Below are 18,961 nucleotides of genomic sequence, written 5' to 3'. Positions count from 1 at the left end.
TGATGCACTGATGTATCTTTTCACCTAGTACATATGATATCTAACCAGATTAACGACACTTGGTGTCACGGTCAGAATACTTCAACTTTTTTGTGAATTTTTTTGCAGTTGATCATGCTACTAACTTGTCATTGGTAACATATCAAACTCTTAGATGCCTTTCCAGGACCTTTCACTGTATTCTATCTAACAGTACCAGTATACATACCTTTGAAACAAGCAATGCCTTTTGACTGCAGAACACTGTTGATCAGAACCTTGCTGCATGGCGAAAATTGCTGAAAACATGTCGATAAAGTGAAATAAAAAGTATAGTGACCTCCAAAACAGAAAGGAAAGAAGAGAAACAGAGAAACATATGAACATTACTTACTCAAACCTGTTTGTTTTCTTTATATATATATGTACATTCCTAAACCTGTTTTCGCAAGGCCCTCTATCGCCAACTAGCGTCATGTCAATATTAACATCACAAGTATCTTTCACAATTAATAGTAATGAGTGTATCAATTTGTTCCAGTTAATTTGAAAAAAGGACATTCAATGAAAAAATTATGAGTTTTCACATGGGCTGCCACAACCAAGTTTACAAATACTCATTGCCAAACAATACTTCAGTTGAAAATTGAAATAACATTCCATTCGCTTGTCAAAAACATGAAAAGTCTTTTTTTGTTTGTTTGTTTAATGTCGGCAATATTCCACCAGCTACGTAAAAACAGCCTGTAAATCAAATCTAGACCAGACAAACCAGTGATGCCATGAGCAACATCCCATGCTGCCTGAACGACACACAATCGACCAAGTCACTTAGCCTGACCACCTGATCCATTTAGTGGACTCTTATAAAGTGTATACTGGCAGGTTACAAGTGATCTAGTCTGACCACCTGATCCATGTAGTGGACTCTTATAAAGTGTATACTGGTAGGTTACAAGTGATGTAGTCTCACCTGCAACCCCCATGGGATCTACTAGAAGTAAGCAGTTGCAGAACTCACATAATTGTTGGGGTCGACCCCGCTGACGGAGTATTGGTACATGAGGTACTTGCCATCACCTATTATGGAGGATGGAGAACATTCGCTTCCATCATGCTCACTGCCCCAGTTGTGTCCTGAAATAATGCACAGTTAAAAGTTTCAACGATTCAAATTAACAACAATACACTAAGGTTGTTTTTCTTTAATTTAGGATTACTGCCTATTAACCAAAATACAGTGAGGCCTTATTATATATATGCATATGCATATGCAGTTTCTTCACATTTTCGTGTGCTTCAATTAGTGAGTGAGTGAGTGAGTATGCTTTTACGCCGCTTTTAGCAATATTCCAGCATTATCACGGCGGGGGACACCAGAAATGGGCTTCACACATTGTACCCATGTCGGGAATCGAACCCGGGTCTTCGGCGTGACGAGCGAACGCTTTAACCACCAGGCTACCCAACCGCCCCTGTGCGTCAATTAAGAATACATGAGAAGTTTGACAAAAACAGCAGTAGGTTGATGTAACATCAGCACTTTGACAAAACAACAGTACTTAGTGTCACTGAATAACAGGAAAATGAACAATTCAAACGCAAGAACGAGGTATAAAAGCACATTAAGACAGAATTTGATATTATGTTCATGACACTTACCAAGTTCTACTTGCATTTAGGAGGAGTCACAGCATCATGTACAGAAATATGAAAAGAAACAAATTCTGTATGTGGCATGGTATACTATATTATAGCAGTAAAGGGGGCAACTCTGTATTATTGTGGTAACAATCTGTAACTAGCTTTTTTTATGACTTACATCCTATCTGGCTACATTAAACGATCACAAACTACCTGCTGCCCTCGGTCCTATTCCACACAATGAATGCATGTCAGGGATTATATGAAAAGGCATAAGTTGTGTACATGCTGATTAAATGGATGTGCAGACAGAAAATGGCTGAAATGCAATAAAAGAAACTGAGGCCGAAGCAGGCGTCCTGGTCGTTAAAACTGAGCAGTGGAGAGTACAGAGGAATCTGTCTAAATTGGACTCTGTCAAATTTTGATCTTGGTGAAAACCACATTTTCCCCCGGTCCCCTCAGTTCCTTGATAAATTACTGTAACTCAAACTGACCCACAACTCTCTAATTTGGACTTTACAATTAGGACAGTGGCGGTGGGTGTGAAAAGTGGGACTTCAAACAGTTTATTAATTCTTCGCCAAGGACCATCACTGGTACGCTGTCCTGTTTCTTTGTCGCAAGGTAAGCAGTGAATGCATTAAGGTGTAATGCAGGATAAGTAAAAAAATCATATTTTTGTATTATATTTTTTAACATGAACTCTATTATCTTCACCTTCAAACATAAACGACTGGGATATAATCAATCAATCCCTGATATCTATGATGTTTTGTCTGCAACGAGTCACGCCTTCAAGGTTTGATGATGCACAATCAACCTAGTCCTAACCTGATCCATTAAGCTGCCTCGTATGATAAGCATATGTTGCTGGGGAGCAATTCTAACATGTATTCACCATGGGCTTCCATGATGTTGAGACATGACAACAACTGACCGTGAGCCGTGACAAGGTCTGCCATTTGAGCCAGAACAACATTCCCTTTCTGGTTCTTGGTACTGCTGAGTGCTGTATTCAGGCTTGTGGGAACACCATCGATTGAGCGAACTGGAACAGAACCAATAACTTAAGGACATGTTTAGAATTATCTTCATCAGACATTTTATTTGTTTAATTATTTGGTTGACTGGTGTTGATTTCTGAAACAAATAGTCTGTTGTTATAAATAATCATGTGATCTCCTAACATATAGTCAGTTTGGTGACACCATAAAAGAGTGTTGTCTATAAATTTCTTTTCAATTCAATGAAGCTTTTTTCATTACTGTAATTAGTTAACAGACTCCTTGGAGCTCTGCTCCAAAGACATTTTCACCATGCACAGAAACACAGATGCAGAGACAGAACCTGTACCATGCTGTACATTGTGTTTGAAGTTGAAAGTTCTACCTCCGGAGCAGATTCCTCCAACACTGCCTGTTTTGGGTGAGGCAATGTAAGCAAGTCCGAGTACGTTGTTGGCAAATGACTGGTGTGTGAACAAGTGGGCCAAACAATAATCCTTGAAGTCCAGGTCTCGGCCGAAGACCTGAGAAGACAAATATGAACACATGATATTTAGAGAAGAACCTCACCTCAGAGGGATTACTGATGACGTCCCAACTTAAACTTGTAAGTCCCAAGCCTTTTTTTAAGGATATGTGTTTGTATGATTTTGTGGTTAACAAGGATGTCAAAATATATTTCTATGTATTGTACAAACAAAGGGAATCAGAGTATTCCCCTCCTTCATATAAATATCCTGACAAAAAAGTATGCAATAGTTCTTCTTGTTTCTCTTTTCCTATGTTAGACATGTGACAAGTTAATCCAAAATTTTGAGGCAGGACAGGCAGGCAGACATGACCTGTTGTGTCAGTGTAAGTATATAAATAAGGGAACACTCTGATTTCATATGTTTTAAATTATCCCTCCTTAACAGTATGCAATTATCCCACAGGAGGACAGCGGGTTGGGTCAACGGTATTCTCCCTCTGCGATTATGCTGGTGGGGCCAGAGCACAACTACTTCGTCTTCAACCCTTGGGTGTCTTTAACTTCCCATAATACATCAGCACCATGCCTGTTTCCAGGTAAGGCTCGGTCTGAAATAATGTTGCTGGAAGTACTCAAAAGAAGGGGAGCCGTGGTTGCTCTCATGATACGAAATACCCAGCGGTACTGAGTTAAGACAATCCTTGATGCCAGTCGCTCCGTTCTTTCAATCAATGGCAATGTGAAGGTGAGACTAGTTGTTGAGCAAAGATGAAAGGACCTAGTTGGTGTACTCTGTTGACGTCTTCAACCGACACATCCTTGGGATTGTCGAAGGTAGTATCTGACTGCAAAAAACATCCTCCGAGTGCAGTTGGAGGCTCTTGGAACAATGAGCATATTCATAGTCCAATCAAAATTGCGAAATGAACTAGACATCTGGTTCGTAAAAAACATGGATTTCAACATGCAGGTTTCGGTTGATTGAAGGATTGGCATCGCATGTGTATTGTCAACTGGACGTCGACAGATATTTTGCAAATCTTTTCATGCTTTAAATCAAGGTACTCAATTGATTTGATGCACTTTGCGAGGAAACACCCGTCTTATTACAATATAGATCTTGATAATCAATGAGATCCACTTGATTGGGTGCTGCCATTTTGTTTTGCAAGTGATATGAGAGAATGAATCTGATTGGTCAGTAGAAGGGACAGAGAAAGGAAATAACTCCTAATAGCCACTAGTGGCACCATGATCGAGCCTGGAAATTCCAGCCTAGTTCGGAAAGTGTGGAAACTGGACTTTTACACTCAGTTAATGCCAATCTCATTAAAATCAAATCTTAGTTCTCGCTATCGCTAAACAAGGATCTGAGGACATCCCGAAACGGGTCACGTCGGAACGACCTTTCATCCGACCAATCAAAGCGCCACTTACCAGATCATGAAAGTGATAGTCGGAATGTGTTTTCTAATCATGCAACCTCGAAAACGTTAACATGGGGTATTCCGAACAACAGTTACGGCCCGTACAACTGATTCTGTCAAAATTATCATCTGTCTCTCGCTTCAGTGGGCTAAACTTTTGAACGAAGGAGGCGTTGCACAGTACATGGGAAGAACTGCCATACGATCTCAACCATATACCATATTTTCTTGAGTATAGTGCGCACTTTTTTAGAAGGGGGTGCGCATTATACACGCAATATTGAGTTTTGATGTTTTTTTCTCCCAGCGGAAAGCGTTACCGTGAGCACGTAACACCGGAAATACCATGTCAACAAATGCATACTGAAGTACACAAATTAATCATGTAATTACATAGTCTGGCTATAAAAAAGTGTTGTTTTCATATCTTGACTTATGTTTGTCACTTATTTCATAAATTTTATTAAAAATTCCTTTTAATATTGTTTTAATTAATTTCGGCCAAATCGTGTGTGAAGCGATCGTAAGATCGCACAACTCACCATTATTAACAGCAACCACTGTCAGATTACCACTACTGACACACTCACATTATACTCGGGTGCGCACTATACTCAAGAAAATACGGTATTGGACATTTCGGAATGTTCGTTTGTTCACTTTTCAAAATTTTAATCCAGAACTGTGTCAACATATTTTTCAAGCGTAGTCTGAAATGGAAGTCGCCAGGTTGAAACAACAAGTGGAATAAAACTTAAGAAAGCTGCTTTCTAATTGGCTGATGTCGACTTATTGTTAGTCAATTCAGTGGTCGGTCAAAGTTCGCGAAAGGTCATTCTGACGTGACCCGTAATGGGATGTCCTCATATCTTTGTTTAGCGGCAGCGAGAACCTAGATTTGATTTTAATGAGATTGAGTTACTGCCCTTGCCATGGAAATATGCTCAGGAGCATGCTGGGCATGGGGTGGTTGGAGGGCTTGTTCTGGTGAATGTTCTGGTGAATGTTCTACATTGTTCTACACTGTTTTATGATAAAAGCAAGAAGGAACATTGAATACTGTTGTGGAGGGATAAGCTTAGACTGAGTGGGTTTACTTATCATTTCTGTTGTGTATGATAGCAGTATTTCATCACAAACCCGGAGTAGCTGGAGTGTGTCCCAACTCGACCCGGCCATGTTGTAGTGCACAGCATCACCGACCACAGTAGTGGGGCTCACATGGATCTGCATCTGTAAGAGAGAATGATAACCTCCTACTTTGGATAGGGGTGTTCACAACCAACCTCTGGACAGTTGAGGTTGGGGGATGGGTGTTTTTTATTACACAAAGTGGTTCATAGCAACAACCTCTGGTTAGCCAGAAAATATGAAACATAGGGAATTTTACAAAAAACAGCACCTATTAGGTATCACAATACATACTGTATCGGAAGTATTGCAATATCTATCGATACACAAGGTGTGCCCTGAGCTCAAGTAATCAAGTATTCACAGAGACCAAATTGCTACTTACCAAAGCAATCTCAAATCCAAGGCCTGTGAGCCCAGCACTGTTCCACACTGTTCTCTTGTATAGAGCGTCTACTCTCTCTATCACACCAGCCTGACAACAAGAATATATATAAAGAGAGAGCCTGAGAGGACACAATGCTTATGCTTTGAAAAACAGTTGGTGGTAAAGCAGTCATCATTTCAGGGGACAAAATACATAGTTTGAAATAAACTTTGAAACATGTTGTATTATATTAATGTTTGCATGGTTGGCATACTAACAATTTTATCACACAGGGAAATGGATTTATACGAAAAGAACAAGTCAGTGGCTCATCGGGACCTAAGCCCCACAGTTGGATGACAATGTCCAGCTTAGCCCTAGATGTTGTAAATTATTGACATGTGAAACTCAGACATTGTCTCTTTGGAGTTTGTGTAATAATTAACAACTAGCTGACACAAAAAGTTGTGTTCGACCGACTAAAATAGCTAAGGCATCAGAGGGCCTGAGCCAAGACATAGTTTCTTTCAGTTTCCTTCATTCATGTGACCATCTGATTCAGTTCTTATGCCATCTTCCTCATGTGGTTATTTGGACCTGTATCACACCTACTGACCATGTAAGATGCTGTGGTATAAATGTCTCGGCCCCCCATGGTCTGGTAGAACCTGTAGTCCGCAACAGCTACCAGCCGACAAGTGTTCCAGCTTGGAGTGGATCTCTTACTACGGGCAGCAAATCCTGAAAAGGTATCATCACTTACAGATATGGTCACCAGCAACATATAATTCCAAGACACAAATCGAGATTATTTGCTGAGTTTGTTTTGGTATCATGAATAGTATACATCAGGAATAACAATTGTGTGCCTATGATGAGCATGATACATACTTTTTATTCCTTGTATATGACACTTACTGTGGAGAAACACACAAGGATACACAATCAAAAACCAACTTATATCAGCGAGCTTCTTGAAGAGTACGTGCCTGGGAGATCTCTCAGATCAAGCTGCCAGTCCCTACTCTCTGTGCCTAGTGTTAGAACGGCGACTTTTGGAGGTCTGAGTTTCGCCAAAGTTGCCCCTGAGCTATGGAATAGGCTACCATTGGATATAAGGAACATTGACAGTCCTACCTTGTTCCGATCAAGACTCAAAACCTATCTTTTCACCAAATCTTTCTTGGGGTATTGAGGCTTTGTGTTTTCCTAGCTGTGCTATATAAATCTGTAGTTCTATATATATATATATATTATATATAATTACTTCATCATATAATGTCATACTTCAAATGATAGAAGTAGAAACAATGGTTCCCTAAAGTAACTTTAGAAATGGCTTAGGAATACAGTGCCTGAGTGTCCTAATACAGTTATGATCCATTCCATTACCACAGTCATATTATTCAACTTTAACAATGTTTAACATAATTAGAATATCAGAATATATCCTCTAATTTATACTTTAGTGGGGGACAAGGGTGGCCCAGTTGTCTAAGGCACCACGATTCGCTGTGCAGAGTTGCCTTCCTTGGGCATGCCATGATTGTGGGTTTGAATCCTGGTTCGTCCCGATTATGTTTCTAGGTTTGTCAGCACCATACCTGTGCTCGTGGGTTTCACAGAAGTGGTAAACGTCTGAGACCTGCATCACTTGGGGCTTTCCTCCCACATTAAGTTGACACACCGTGATATAACTGGAATACTGTTAAAAGCGGCCTTGAACACCACTCACTCACATACTTTAGAGGAGCCGTTTTACGACATATATAGGGTCAACTGTGCACTTTGTGATCAAAGCACAAAACTTGGCACAGTTGTAGGTAATGACATTCCAAATACTTATTGTAATACGGTTGATAGACATGCATGTGGATGCACCGTTGTGGCTCGTTGTTTTGAGAGTGCTTGTGTGCACTGCCACCGGTGAGTGCTATTACCTGCCTCTTTGTTTTTTTTAATCTGGATACCTTGTTTCAGTCGATGTCACATTGATTGTGGGTACTGTGTAAATGGTCGGGCCGTGGCCATTTTGTCCACGTATTCGGCTTGAGTCGACAATTGATAGGTGTGGCACTATAGGTTAATAGACTCATGTGTGCATTGATTTGTCTTTTGTATTTTATTTCATGGTTCCTTTTAATATGTTAATAGGATACAGAACCACTGCCTTGCACATGTCTGGTCACAAAACTGAGATCGTAAGCTCTGGAAGGTAGAAGGCTTACAATTGCCCACCACTCTTATACTATTTGTTTGTTTGTTTGTTGTTTAATGCTGCACTCAGCAACATTCCAGCTATATGACGGCAGTCTGTAAATAATAGTCTAGACCAGACAATCCAGTGAGTGACATCATGAGCATCGATCCATGCAGTTATAATACGATGACATGCATTAACCAAGTCAGCAAGCCTGACCACCCCATCCCATTAGTCTGCCATACGACAAGCATAAACAAATGACTGCCATTACAAGAAATGGTGTTTAAAGTCGCGTCCAAGATTACTGCACTTATATATGTGTGTGTGTGGCTGCTTGTACTAGTCTGGACTGATGCCGATTTATAGTGCTAGCTCACAGAGATACCATGCCACAGTTTAACATGAATACCCCACTCAGACACAGTATACTGACTCCGATCCGACCAGTCCTTGTTTTAGCCCCTTAATGCTGAAAGCCAGACAGGGTAACAACAAGTACCATCATTTAACATCTTTTTGTATGACGTGGCCGGGGATTAAACCCCGACCCTTCAGCTATCCGGGCGGAAGCTCTTCCACAAGACAAAGGAGGCAGGCCATTGGACCATGCCCTACCAACCTTTAGTGTGTTGTTTTGTTCGTTACTACCACAAGCAGCAATATTCCAGCTTTATGACGGAAAGTAATTGAGTTCGGACCAGACAATCCAGTGATTGATATAATGAGCATGATCCCCACAGTCATTGTACAAAGCCATGACACCGGGCCTGAGCACCTAATTCATTAGGTTGCCACTTACAACCAGCATTGACCTAATCTACCCTGGAATCCCCTTAGAGGTACCAACCTTTATGTGATGTAGGTGGTTCCTGAGCATCCCCAGAGTCAACCTCATCCTCTGCATGGACCGACCCACAAAATGTCCCACTGGAACGCAAAGCAGCTTAGTTTCAGATGGAATAATACTGTAGGATACAAGGAGAGATTGATATTCAGGCTACCATTATCCCAGTGCCATTATGCTACTAAACAAACTAGAACACCAAAAAAGCTGTCTTACAATTGGTGTCAGAAATCAGCTGGCATCTTATCATCAATCACTGGTCATATCTGGTTCATTACAACCATTCAAATATCGGTCACATTGTAAAATATTATTCACATGTGCAAAGCAATAAAAGGCATCTTTGGAGCACATAGAATGTTCTCGGAAATGTTATCATTATGCAGACAAGAGCTTAGAACACTAATCTAGTGTCCTGCAGTATCAGGGAAAATCTGAAATTCTTTCTGTATTTTACAAGGATTTATAACATGTTTGTTGTCATAATGAATTGATGTGACATACCCTTGGAGTTTGTTTTAACTAAAATCACAAATAATATTACTATTTTACTCACAAAGTTACAATATATACCCTCAGTTGCCCCACCCTGCCTCCTTTAAATACATGCAGGACCTCTCACATTGCCATTACCTTTTCCCTGCCTTATGTTGGTTGAAGTCGAGTCTAATGTCAGAGCCTCTGTACACAACCATCCTGCCCTTGTAGTTCAGTTTGATTGCATCATCAACATGACGCCATAGGGGCTGAGGAAAACAAATGTACAACAATACTTATCCTGCATTACTCCTCCATACATTTACTTCTGTTTTTTACAGAAAGACGAAGCTGTGTTAGGTCCAGCTGAAAAAGAAGTTGTTCCAACTAGTTGTGTGGCTAATCCCCTGGCACAGTGCCCACGTGTCTGAATATCTGAAGCAAGTTCAGTGAGCTGTGCTCAATGCTGCCTTGAACAGTATCTCAGTTGAGTTGTTTTACAATATTATATAATTGACTATAACCTAAATATTGGTTACATGATGCTGACACACCAGACAGAAGGGTTTGGTGATAGAGCATCCGCTAGGATGTTCTGACAACCTGAGATGTGCTGGACGAGATATTGCAAGTCCAGCCGATCTACCAGATGGAAGAACCGGAACATTTACTTAGCAGGGAGTAAGAATGTGTCATCCCCTGGTTGTGCAGACACCAAACCCAGTGTTCGCGGTAGGTTTTTGTACAGTGCGTGCAGAAATGAAATTATAAATTTTCAATTCAAATATTTTGCGTGTGAAGTTATGATTTCAATAAAATCAGTACTAGTACAGCTAATAATTATGACCAAGCTTTAACTTAAGGTCGAGTTCAATCATTAATAAAATAAATATGACTGTTGTTAGCCCATGCGTGGAAGTTTTCTTCCGTCGCTCTGTTTATGATCGTTCGTATTACCGACTATTACTTGTAAGCTGGGCTCTGATTGGATGAAACGAACGACTTCCGGGGAATTCCATCGATAGTAACGAATGACGTCCTGTGTATGAGATTAACGAATAACGTCCTGTGTGTGAGATTAGTTATTCCGTTGCCCAAAGACCATATATGGCAAATATAAAGGACGTGATTCAAAGCGCCATCTGGCCACACTCTATTTTTAGCAATGGGAATTTCCAGGTTTTGATTTATTTTCGTCTGAACATCGTAAGCAGGCTATCAGCTTTGAATAGTTTTTTTATTTTATGGTATTAATACAAAATTAAGTATATCACAATCTGTACAAATATTTTTTGCGTGTTTATATGATTTTAATGCGTGAAAAACGCAGGTTTCTGCGATAACACAAACACTGCAAACCACCATGATATTGTCTGTAGAGATGGCTACCTTGGCATTCTGGAGATTATTCTGGCAACGGGATATTGCTAGAATGAGCGCTTCCAATTCCAAGTTGTTTATGTGCCGTGTGCACTGATCATAGCCCTGAGGCCGTCTGGTCATCCAGGTGAGTGCCGCAACCCTGAAGAGAGATGTCTAAAACAGGCGCAAAGTAGGTGATAGCTTGGTCATGGTGACTCCTTCTAAGACACTTGACTCAAACGTCCACCACTGGAGATGAGGTTTGAGGTGAGGCGGTAGGTCGATGGAGACTGACTGATCCTGGTGCCTGATGACCAGCGCTAGGAACTTCTGAATTGGCCCCAGATGTAAGCATCCTCTGGATGTCAGATCCTGCGCTGAAGTGAGTAGACCCAGAAGCACTTGCCACGAGGGAAGTGTAAGGGGTTGTTGAAGAGCCAGGAGCTGATGAGCTGGATCTTGTGCCATCTGTCCCTCTGGACAGTTAAGAGATCCTGGTCCCTTGACAATCCACCCCAGCTGATGGAGAAGGGGCCTTGTGAAATCGTGGCAAAATCCTGGTGTAGTCCGAGTCCCGGTGGTTCAGTAGGCAATCTTCGATATATAACTCAAACTGGATGTTCCTCAGTTAAAAGCCAGGATGCCAAGGTGCTGAGTCGTAGTGATCTCAGCAAGAGTAGCCTTGAGATGATTGCACATGTGATCTATCTGACGTTGTTGGAAGGCTAAAGCTGTCCTCAGATGATCCACACGATTGGGATTAGTCTCTTTTAAGTCTGGATCAATGGCTCGAGGTGAAGATGCAAGAGCAGACAAGGGTTAAAGGGGAGTGCTGAATCTCTGCCTCTATAAATGTCATCCGCGAGTCTGGAATTCTGACAGTCGTAGCCTTACAGGAGCCAACTGAAAAATCATCCGCTTGAATGTTGACGGGAGAAACAACATAGCAAAGAACTTGTCCAATGCTACGATTGTGTCTTTCAACATCGGGTCCGGTGGAAATGAGCTAGGCTGTATCCGGTCACTGGCTAAGGCTTAAATGGGTGTTCTTCTTTGGGAAGGAACCCTCATAACTAGAAATGAAGGAGCCTTCTGATGAGTGATAGTTGTATGATCTGTGGACAGGGGAACGGCTCCTGAACCTTGACGACTTAGTGCTGCATCAAGAGGACAATCCAGGAGACGCTGAACCGTGAGATGATGCAGCTCTGGAAGTAGATGGGCTCCTGTAAACGCAGGAGGTGCAGGTGATGTAGGTGCTGGAGAAGCCACAGGCACAGGAGGCTACACTTAGCAGCCACTGAACAAGGGTTGGTACACTCCAGACACAAGGGATGGGGTGGCAATGATTACAACAGGGAAAAAATCTGCAATTTAAGCCAAGGTACAAATAACATCGAGAAAGTTAAGGTACTTTTAAACCTGGCAACTGGGCAGTAAATTATGCAGTATAAAAATGAAAAAACCCTTTTATTTCAAAATGAGAAGCATAGGTAAGGCAATATGAAAGAATTAACAAGCAACTAAGAATAATGACAGGATGTTTGACACAAGAATGTGACATTGTATTGAAATTAAAATGGTGAATCGGAATAACAAAACGCATGATATTTACAGTGACGAGTAGCCACCATCAAGCAAAACATATAAATTCAAAAACATGTGGTAAGACATGAAGTTATTAACCATAGGAATGATATAAATCACAAATGAAATGCTGAAGAAGAAACAAGAGGATTCCAGTAGATTGCTGGAGTTTTTATTGATCACTACTAGTCAGTCTGAGTGACAAGAAGTCATCATGGTAATGTGAAGATAAGTGATGCCATCACTTCCGTGGTCATGTGGGTGCTGTGCAATGGTATCAGCCATTCTTCAGCCGGACCTCACACAGTTTCGTCTTTCAGTCAAGAAATAGCAGTAAAAGCATTAAGGAGTAATGCAGGATAAGTTAAAAAATAATCACTTTAATATCCACACAATTTTCTGTAGTGAAGAAAACATGTCAACATGATGCCAACAGGCTGTCAAGCAATTATTCTTGTGATGCTATCACATACCGCATCAACAATGCATCATATGTCCTCCATGGTGCCTTCATAACACCAACAATGCTGCAATCATGCTCCTGTGTGGTATTGGTGGATGCCATCAACTGTACATACCTCTATGACAAACAGCTGTCCCTCTATGAACACAGTCCCTGTGAACATTTCTCCTTCAAAGTAGCCATGCACTTCGGAATCTTCCACACCTTGGATGAAACCATCAATCGAATAAGTTCTACATCATGTATATCCAGATATCTGTTGTCAAAATGTCATCAAAATGCAGAATTTCTGCTAAGTGCATGAAGTTTGGACTAATTGTAAGGCAAGCATCATTTGCATAAGATGGGATTGGGCATGTTGGGTATATAATGTGCTGTGCATATAATGTCTGCTACTCATCTTCACTTATCCAGTGTAAATGTCCATTCCATTCAACTGCTGGTGTGAAAATTACCTACGTCCAGTTTCCTTTCGAAAGTGATTCTGCCTTCTCTATCTTATCTTATCTAACTAGCTCAGCAAAGATGTTCTCTCACTCATCGAAGTACTGGACATATATTTTTTTACATGTATAAATCGAATCTGGCTCAAAACCAAGCTATGGTATCAAAAGGCTCCTGGTTATTTATCAGAATGGAGCTTTAACACTGGGATGACTGCCTAAAACTGCCAGGCTCCACCTTGTATCGTAACACTATGACTGTCCCAAGTCTATGGAAGGAGCACAAGGCTCAGGACAATTGGCAGTCCAAGGAGATTTGATACAAGTCTTTCAAAAAACTTTTTTTGTCTGCTGTTTAATTTTAGGATGCAGGGCTCGAAAAATTTGTTCAACCCTACTTGTCCTGCAGGGCAAGTACTTTTAATTTTGTACTCGTCCTGCCAAATTTTCACTTGCCCTATTGCTCAATGCTGAACAGACAATATCATGTATCATGTACCATGTAACCACTCAAAACAAAGTAAATAAATTGAACCATCTGCTAAAATACTGACAAACCTACTGTTTTCCAAATCCTGAGCAGTTTCTTTCTTTAACACATCTGCTATAGATTGGGTGAATGCCTTGCAAGCATGATCATTCAAATAATTTGTACGAAGTATTACACCATTCTTATACTGCAACTGACAAAAACTTGGAAATTTTGAAAATGGTTCCCCTTCTATTGCAATATAGTAGGCTGTTGTGAATAGCTTTTCATAAACTTCACTGTTTTTTTCGTCAACTTTTTGCATTGACTTGGCAAACTGCGCAGTCTGGGGTTTGTTAAAAATTTTATCATGTTCACAGCACTGAATATGCTTCCTACTTTTAGCGTGAAATTTCAAAGTTTCTTTTCTGAAATTATGATGTAAACCAGTTACGAGTCCACATTTGGGATCAGATAGTTTGGGGTATTTTCGACAGACAGTGCAATACAACTCGCTGTCATCATCGTCAAATTTTGCCCATTCAAATTCACTCAACCATATTGTTTTGGACTAAGTTTTCGTTTCTCCGCTGTGCAGTCAACTTTTTGTCGGCACGACCCTCCGACAAGAAAATCTTTCTCATATCCGCCATTTGGGTTTACCGTATTTTCTTGAGTATAGTGCGCACCTTTTTATAAAAAAAAACACAGCTGTGTAGAAGGGGGTGCGCATTATACACGAAATAATGAGTTTGGATGTTTTTCCCCCATGGAAAGACATTACCGTGAGCCCGTAACACCGGAAATACCATGTCAACAAATCCATACTGAAGTACGCAAATTAGTCATGTAATTTACACTGTCTGGCTATAAAAAGTGTTCTTTGTATATCTGGACTTATGTTTGTAACTTATTTTATTCAAAATTCCTTTTAATATTGTTTTAATTAATTTCGGCGAAATCGTGTGTGAAGTGATCGGAAGATCGCACAACCCCCACGTTATTAACAGCAACCACGGTCAGATTACCGCTATTGACGACTTGAAACGAACTTTAGTTGACAGAGAACGGATACATATATCATAAATGCCATACTGTGACTCGTTAAAAGTCATATTTGTTTTTGTTGGACGATTCTATGTCAACACGTAATTCTCGCGATCACGTGCACGGGAGCCTTGACGGTGACTGGTCAGACTGGTTCCATGTAAAAAATAATACCGGCAATAGCGATCAGCTGCTTCGCTTAGGGTTATTATTATTTTTATAATTTGAGTAAAAGCTGCATCTAATTTAACAAGATATTGGAATATATTATTCCTGATAAAGAAAATAGTTTCAAATACAATTTTTGACGATCCTTGCATTAAAATCCTATAAAGTTATATCATTGGGTGTGTCTTGACCGAATCACCGGTAGTTAGCAACCGGCCGCTTACATCAATAAATAAAGACTGGTTTCAGCGCAAAGCCTGCGCAAAGATACATCAAGAGACAAACCTCAGCCTAATTGTTAATGCTATACGCGACATAAATATCGATCGGCTGAATGGCCGTGATTTCCGTGTCAATATATCGCACATCAAAACAAATATAAATTAAACTGCTGTGAGTATCTGCTCGTCCGTCAGGACGAGTATTTGATAATTTTAGCTTGCCCGACATCAGTTACCACTCGTCAATACGAGCGGACGAGTGGATTTTTCGAGCCCTGGGATGTCTTTCAAGCTTGCACTTGATGACTATCTGAATGACTGATAATGTTCTTCAGACTTTGGAGTATGTATGATGATCATCTCAGCTTGCTTAGGGCTATGATTGCTTGGTCAAACAGGGTGCAAGACTGGCCATAGACAGCACCAGACTTGACAGACACTTACCAACAACGTTTCCGGTATAGAAGTTCCCTTCTTGAAGACCAACAGTTTCCTTGCTATTGTCTCCATGTATAACGGTGATCTTAAACCCGGGAGAAAATATCTCAGTACGGGGACGAAGGTGACATGTGAACGTTCTGAAAGAAAATTTGTAAATGTACACAATTTGACACACAGTATACCAATAATATCTAAGATGCTAAAATACTGCTGAAAAGGAACTAAAGAAATTATTACAAATATTTAAGCAAATGCAAAAACACTGCAGTACATGCACAAGTAAAACCCATGTTTACACACCAACAGTTACTAGATTTTCAGTAGGTGCCCTTTTCTGCTTCAAGTGAGATTTGAATCAGACATGTAACATTTCAATTGGTTGTAAGTTGTAAGTGCTCTTCAAAAGTAAGATTACAGCTCAGCTAAACCCTTTAGGGACCCGTGGGGTTCTGGGGATGTAATGATTGCTGAAACTATTGATAAATCGCAACTGCCCAAGGGCCTTTGCCAATACATTGATAACAAGTCAGATCAATAACATACATGTAGTATTTAACAGTAACTTTTCCATAAGATTTATATAGATCAACATGCACAGACATGCGATTGTTTATACAATAATTTAACAAGATCATATCATACAATAAACAGAGTTACTTCCCTTAAAACACATTGGACACGTTTGGCTTCATCAAGTTGAATAATGCAAGAAAACATTGCTGTTGGAATGTAAGGACACTCCTAAACTTATCATGCTTATGACAATACCATTACCAGTGATTACAATAGTAACAATGCCCCTACCTATACTAACAGTAACCTTTCTATAAAAGTGGAAATGGAAAATTGCTGCTTGAAAAACACCCAAGGTTTGTTTTACGACGCTTTAGCAATATTTCAGCAATATGACGGTGGGGGGACACCAGTAATGGGTTTCACACATTGTAACCATGTGGAGAATCGAACCTGGTGTGATATGAGTGAACAATTTTCACCCCCAGGTGAAAGACTGTTCATCTTTCATAAAGTTCAGAAAGATATCTGCTTTGAAATACATCTTAAACATTGCCAAGTACCTGTTGAAAGCATGGAAGATAAATTCTCTTGTTAAACCCTCTTCCACATCATCAACACTTCGTCTGGACCTTGAGAAAATGTTGATGTGGTCAATCACTTCATAGTAGCTCAGAGAGTCGGATAAACTGCCTGCAAAAAGGTAATAGCATGGTAATGTGTTTAACAATCATTGGCAGATTGAAAAACTGAAGTTATGGTCTATACTGCAATAAAATACATTCAATAACAATAATAATTTTTATTTTTATGTTTATGTGGCTTTCAACTGCAGTTGGTCTAAGCCATACTGCCATGTACACCTAAACATATAAAAAATGCATTGCCAAAGAAAATACGAGTCTGAACATTTTCATTTGATAGAGGCAATGTAATTTGTTAAGATGGAAAATGGTCATCTTGGTTTGTTAGTTGTGTGTCATGACCTGATGACATTTGGTCCTTTAATTCGTTTTCCTATTTCGGTGATAAATTTGGGGATACACACAACTCGCCGAAAATCCGACTCGCCTAAAAAGATTTTGACCCGACTCGCCTAATTTTATTTTGAGAGAACTACGGTCGTTTTTTTGTATTTTAGAATAAGTATGTAACTCTCAGAAATACTTAGTAATGCATTTTATACACATAATGTACCTAAATGTAAGTGTTGTAGTCTCGGTCCCAATAGTGTAACCGACTGGGCTCTGACTCACTGACTCAACATGAAGTGCAGATGTAAATATGACATAAGACAAATTCTATGGATGATACGTTGTTTTTTTAACATTATTTCCATACTTGTGTATGAAAATACTAGTAATTGTGATCCTAAGTTATATTTGCCAAACGCATACCAAAATATTATATATATTTTTTAGGCGAGTCGGGTCAGATTTTTTTAGGCGAGTCGGGTGCAACTCTAAATTTGCCTGCATGCTGGCCAGTTATTTTTGTTTTAATATACCCTCTAACCAAGTCCAAGACTGATCTTATGCAAATACGATCATGGCAGTTATATATATATCAACATTAAACAAGTCGTTTTTAACATGCATGGGTGATTTTCATTGCTTCGCATGCTGTGATCAATATCAAAAGCCATCGGATATAAGGTATACTGCAATTTGATTTTCAGCAGGTGCCCTTTCTACTTACCACCAACAACATGAATAGTTGCGAATACACAGGCACAGACAATTGGTGAAACCATTGTTATAACTGCTCCTCCATTAAATTCCAGTTGTTTTATCTGTTTGACAGGTCCTTTTTGGTGGAAACACTACTCTTGACAAGTTCGAGGTCCCGTTGCTGTGCACGCTATCAAGCAGTGCCCTCTAGTGGAAAGGGTAAAGGGAGGCTACTGGTGTTGGTACACAAGTTTTCTCTCTAAACCTTACATTGTCGCGGCACAGAGAACAGAGAGTATGGCTGGGACGGGTAACTCGGGTACTCAGTTCGGGTGGATGCTGGGTAGGACCCGGGTACCCACAGGGCTACTTGGACCCGTGGTTAGCCACGTGATATATTGTTTAATGACCAAAACTCACTATAGCCCAGTGCAAAGATGTATATAGATATTTACATCTTCGCTCAGTGGTAACACTACAAGTCGCTGATCTTTTGACTTGTATATGTTTGAGTAAAGCTAAAGCTTCAGTCAACTTCAGTGTACGCATGACCTGATCGTTTGATACATGATCTAAACAGTTCATGCCAGGGCTGCGGTAAAACAATTCCCATTCAGACATTGTGTTAATTCCCACATCTTGGGACCTTCAATGGGTACCCGGGCAGGGTCGGGTAATAGGGGGTTGAGTACCCGGGTAGTAAATTTGGACTCGTCCCCCACGTAGCAGAGAGTTAGTTTAATTACGGGCAAAAAGCTCCAAACAGCAATATCCTTATGATAAACACTTGTATAAATCAATACCTGTTCAGCTGTTTTTGAAACTCTTTCGGTATTATGTTTTAAAATTGGAACGTTCGTGTTGTCTTTCTGAAAATATTCTGAAATTACCATACACTTTTTACATTTAAATGGAAGTATTATTTTGTGGTCCATAAGTTTTCACACATTGCTTTTCACAAGGAAGAGAGAGGGACGTTGCTCATATCAACATGAACAAATGTGACATTAAGTTGTGGGAGGGTCA

General features: G+C 40.1%; 1 protein-coding gene across 1 annotated transcript in view; it reads right to left on the bottom strand.

The window, feature by feature from the left end:
* Positions 1–18,221, bottom strand: part of LOC124149260 (ADAM 17-like protease) — a 43,063-nt gene extending 24,842 nt beyond the window's left edge. The window contains exons 1-14 of the mRNA XM_046520723.2: positions 17,964–18,221; positions 16,829–16,958; positions 15,756–15,889; positions 13,079–13,167; positions 9,708–9,820; positions 9,078–9,157; positions 6,644–6,768; positions 6,046–6,135; positions 5,670–5,762; positions 3,016–3,154; positions 2,564–2,674; positions 1,642–1,647; positions 1,001–1,116; positions 209–278 (exon numbers count right to left, since the gene is read on the bottom strand). Coding sequence (XP_046376679.2) covers positions 209–278; positions 1,001–1,116; positions 1,642–1,647; positions 2,564–2,674; positions 3,016–3,154; positions 5,670–5,762; positions 6,046–6,135; positions 6,644–6,768; positions 9,078–9,157; positions 9,708–9,820; positions 13,079–13,167; positions 15,756–15,889; positions 16,829–16,958; positions 17,964–18,018 — 1,351 coding nt within the window. The 5' untranslated portion in view covers positions 18,019–18,221. The remainder of the gene's footprint in view (positions 1–208; positions 279–1,000; positions 1,117–1,641; positions 1,648–2,563; positions 2,675–3,015; positions 3,155–5,669; positions 5,763–6,045; positions 6,136–6,643; positions 6,769–9,077; positions 9,158–9,707; positions 9,821–13,078; positions 13,168–15,755; positions 15,890–16,828; positions 16,959–17,963) is intronic.
* Between the last annotated feature and the right edge of the window lie 740 nt (positions 18,222–18,961).

This window comes from Haliotis rufescens, unplaced genomic scaffold, assembly GCF_023055435.1.
Source record: "Haliotis rufescens isolate VD_foot unplaced genomic scaffold, xgHalRufe1.0.p SCAF_4, whole genome shotgun sequence".
In the NCBI taxonomy this organism is placed as follows: domain Eukaryota; kingdom Metazoa; phylum Mollusca; class Gastropoda; order Lepetellida; family Haliotidae; genus Haliotis; species Haliotis rufescens.
Note: the sequence above shows the minus strand (reverse complement) of the source record. Positions and strands in the feature narration are given on the sequence as shown.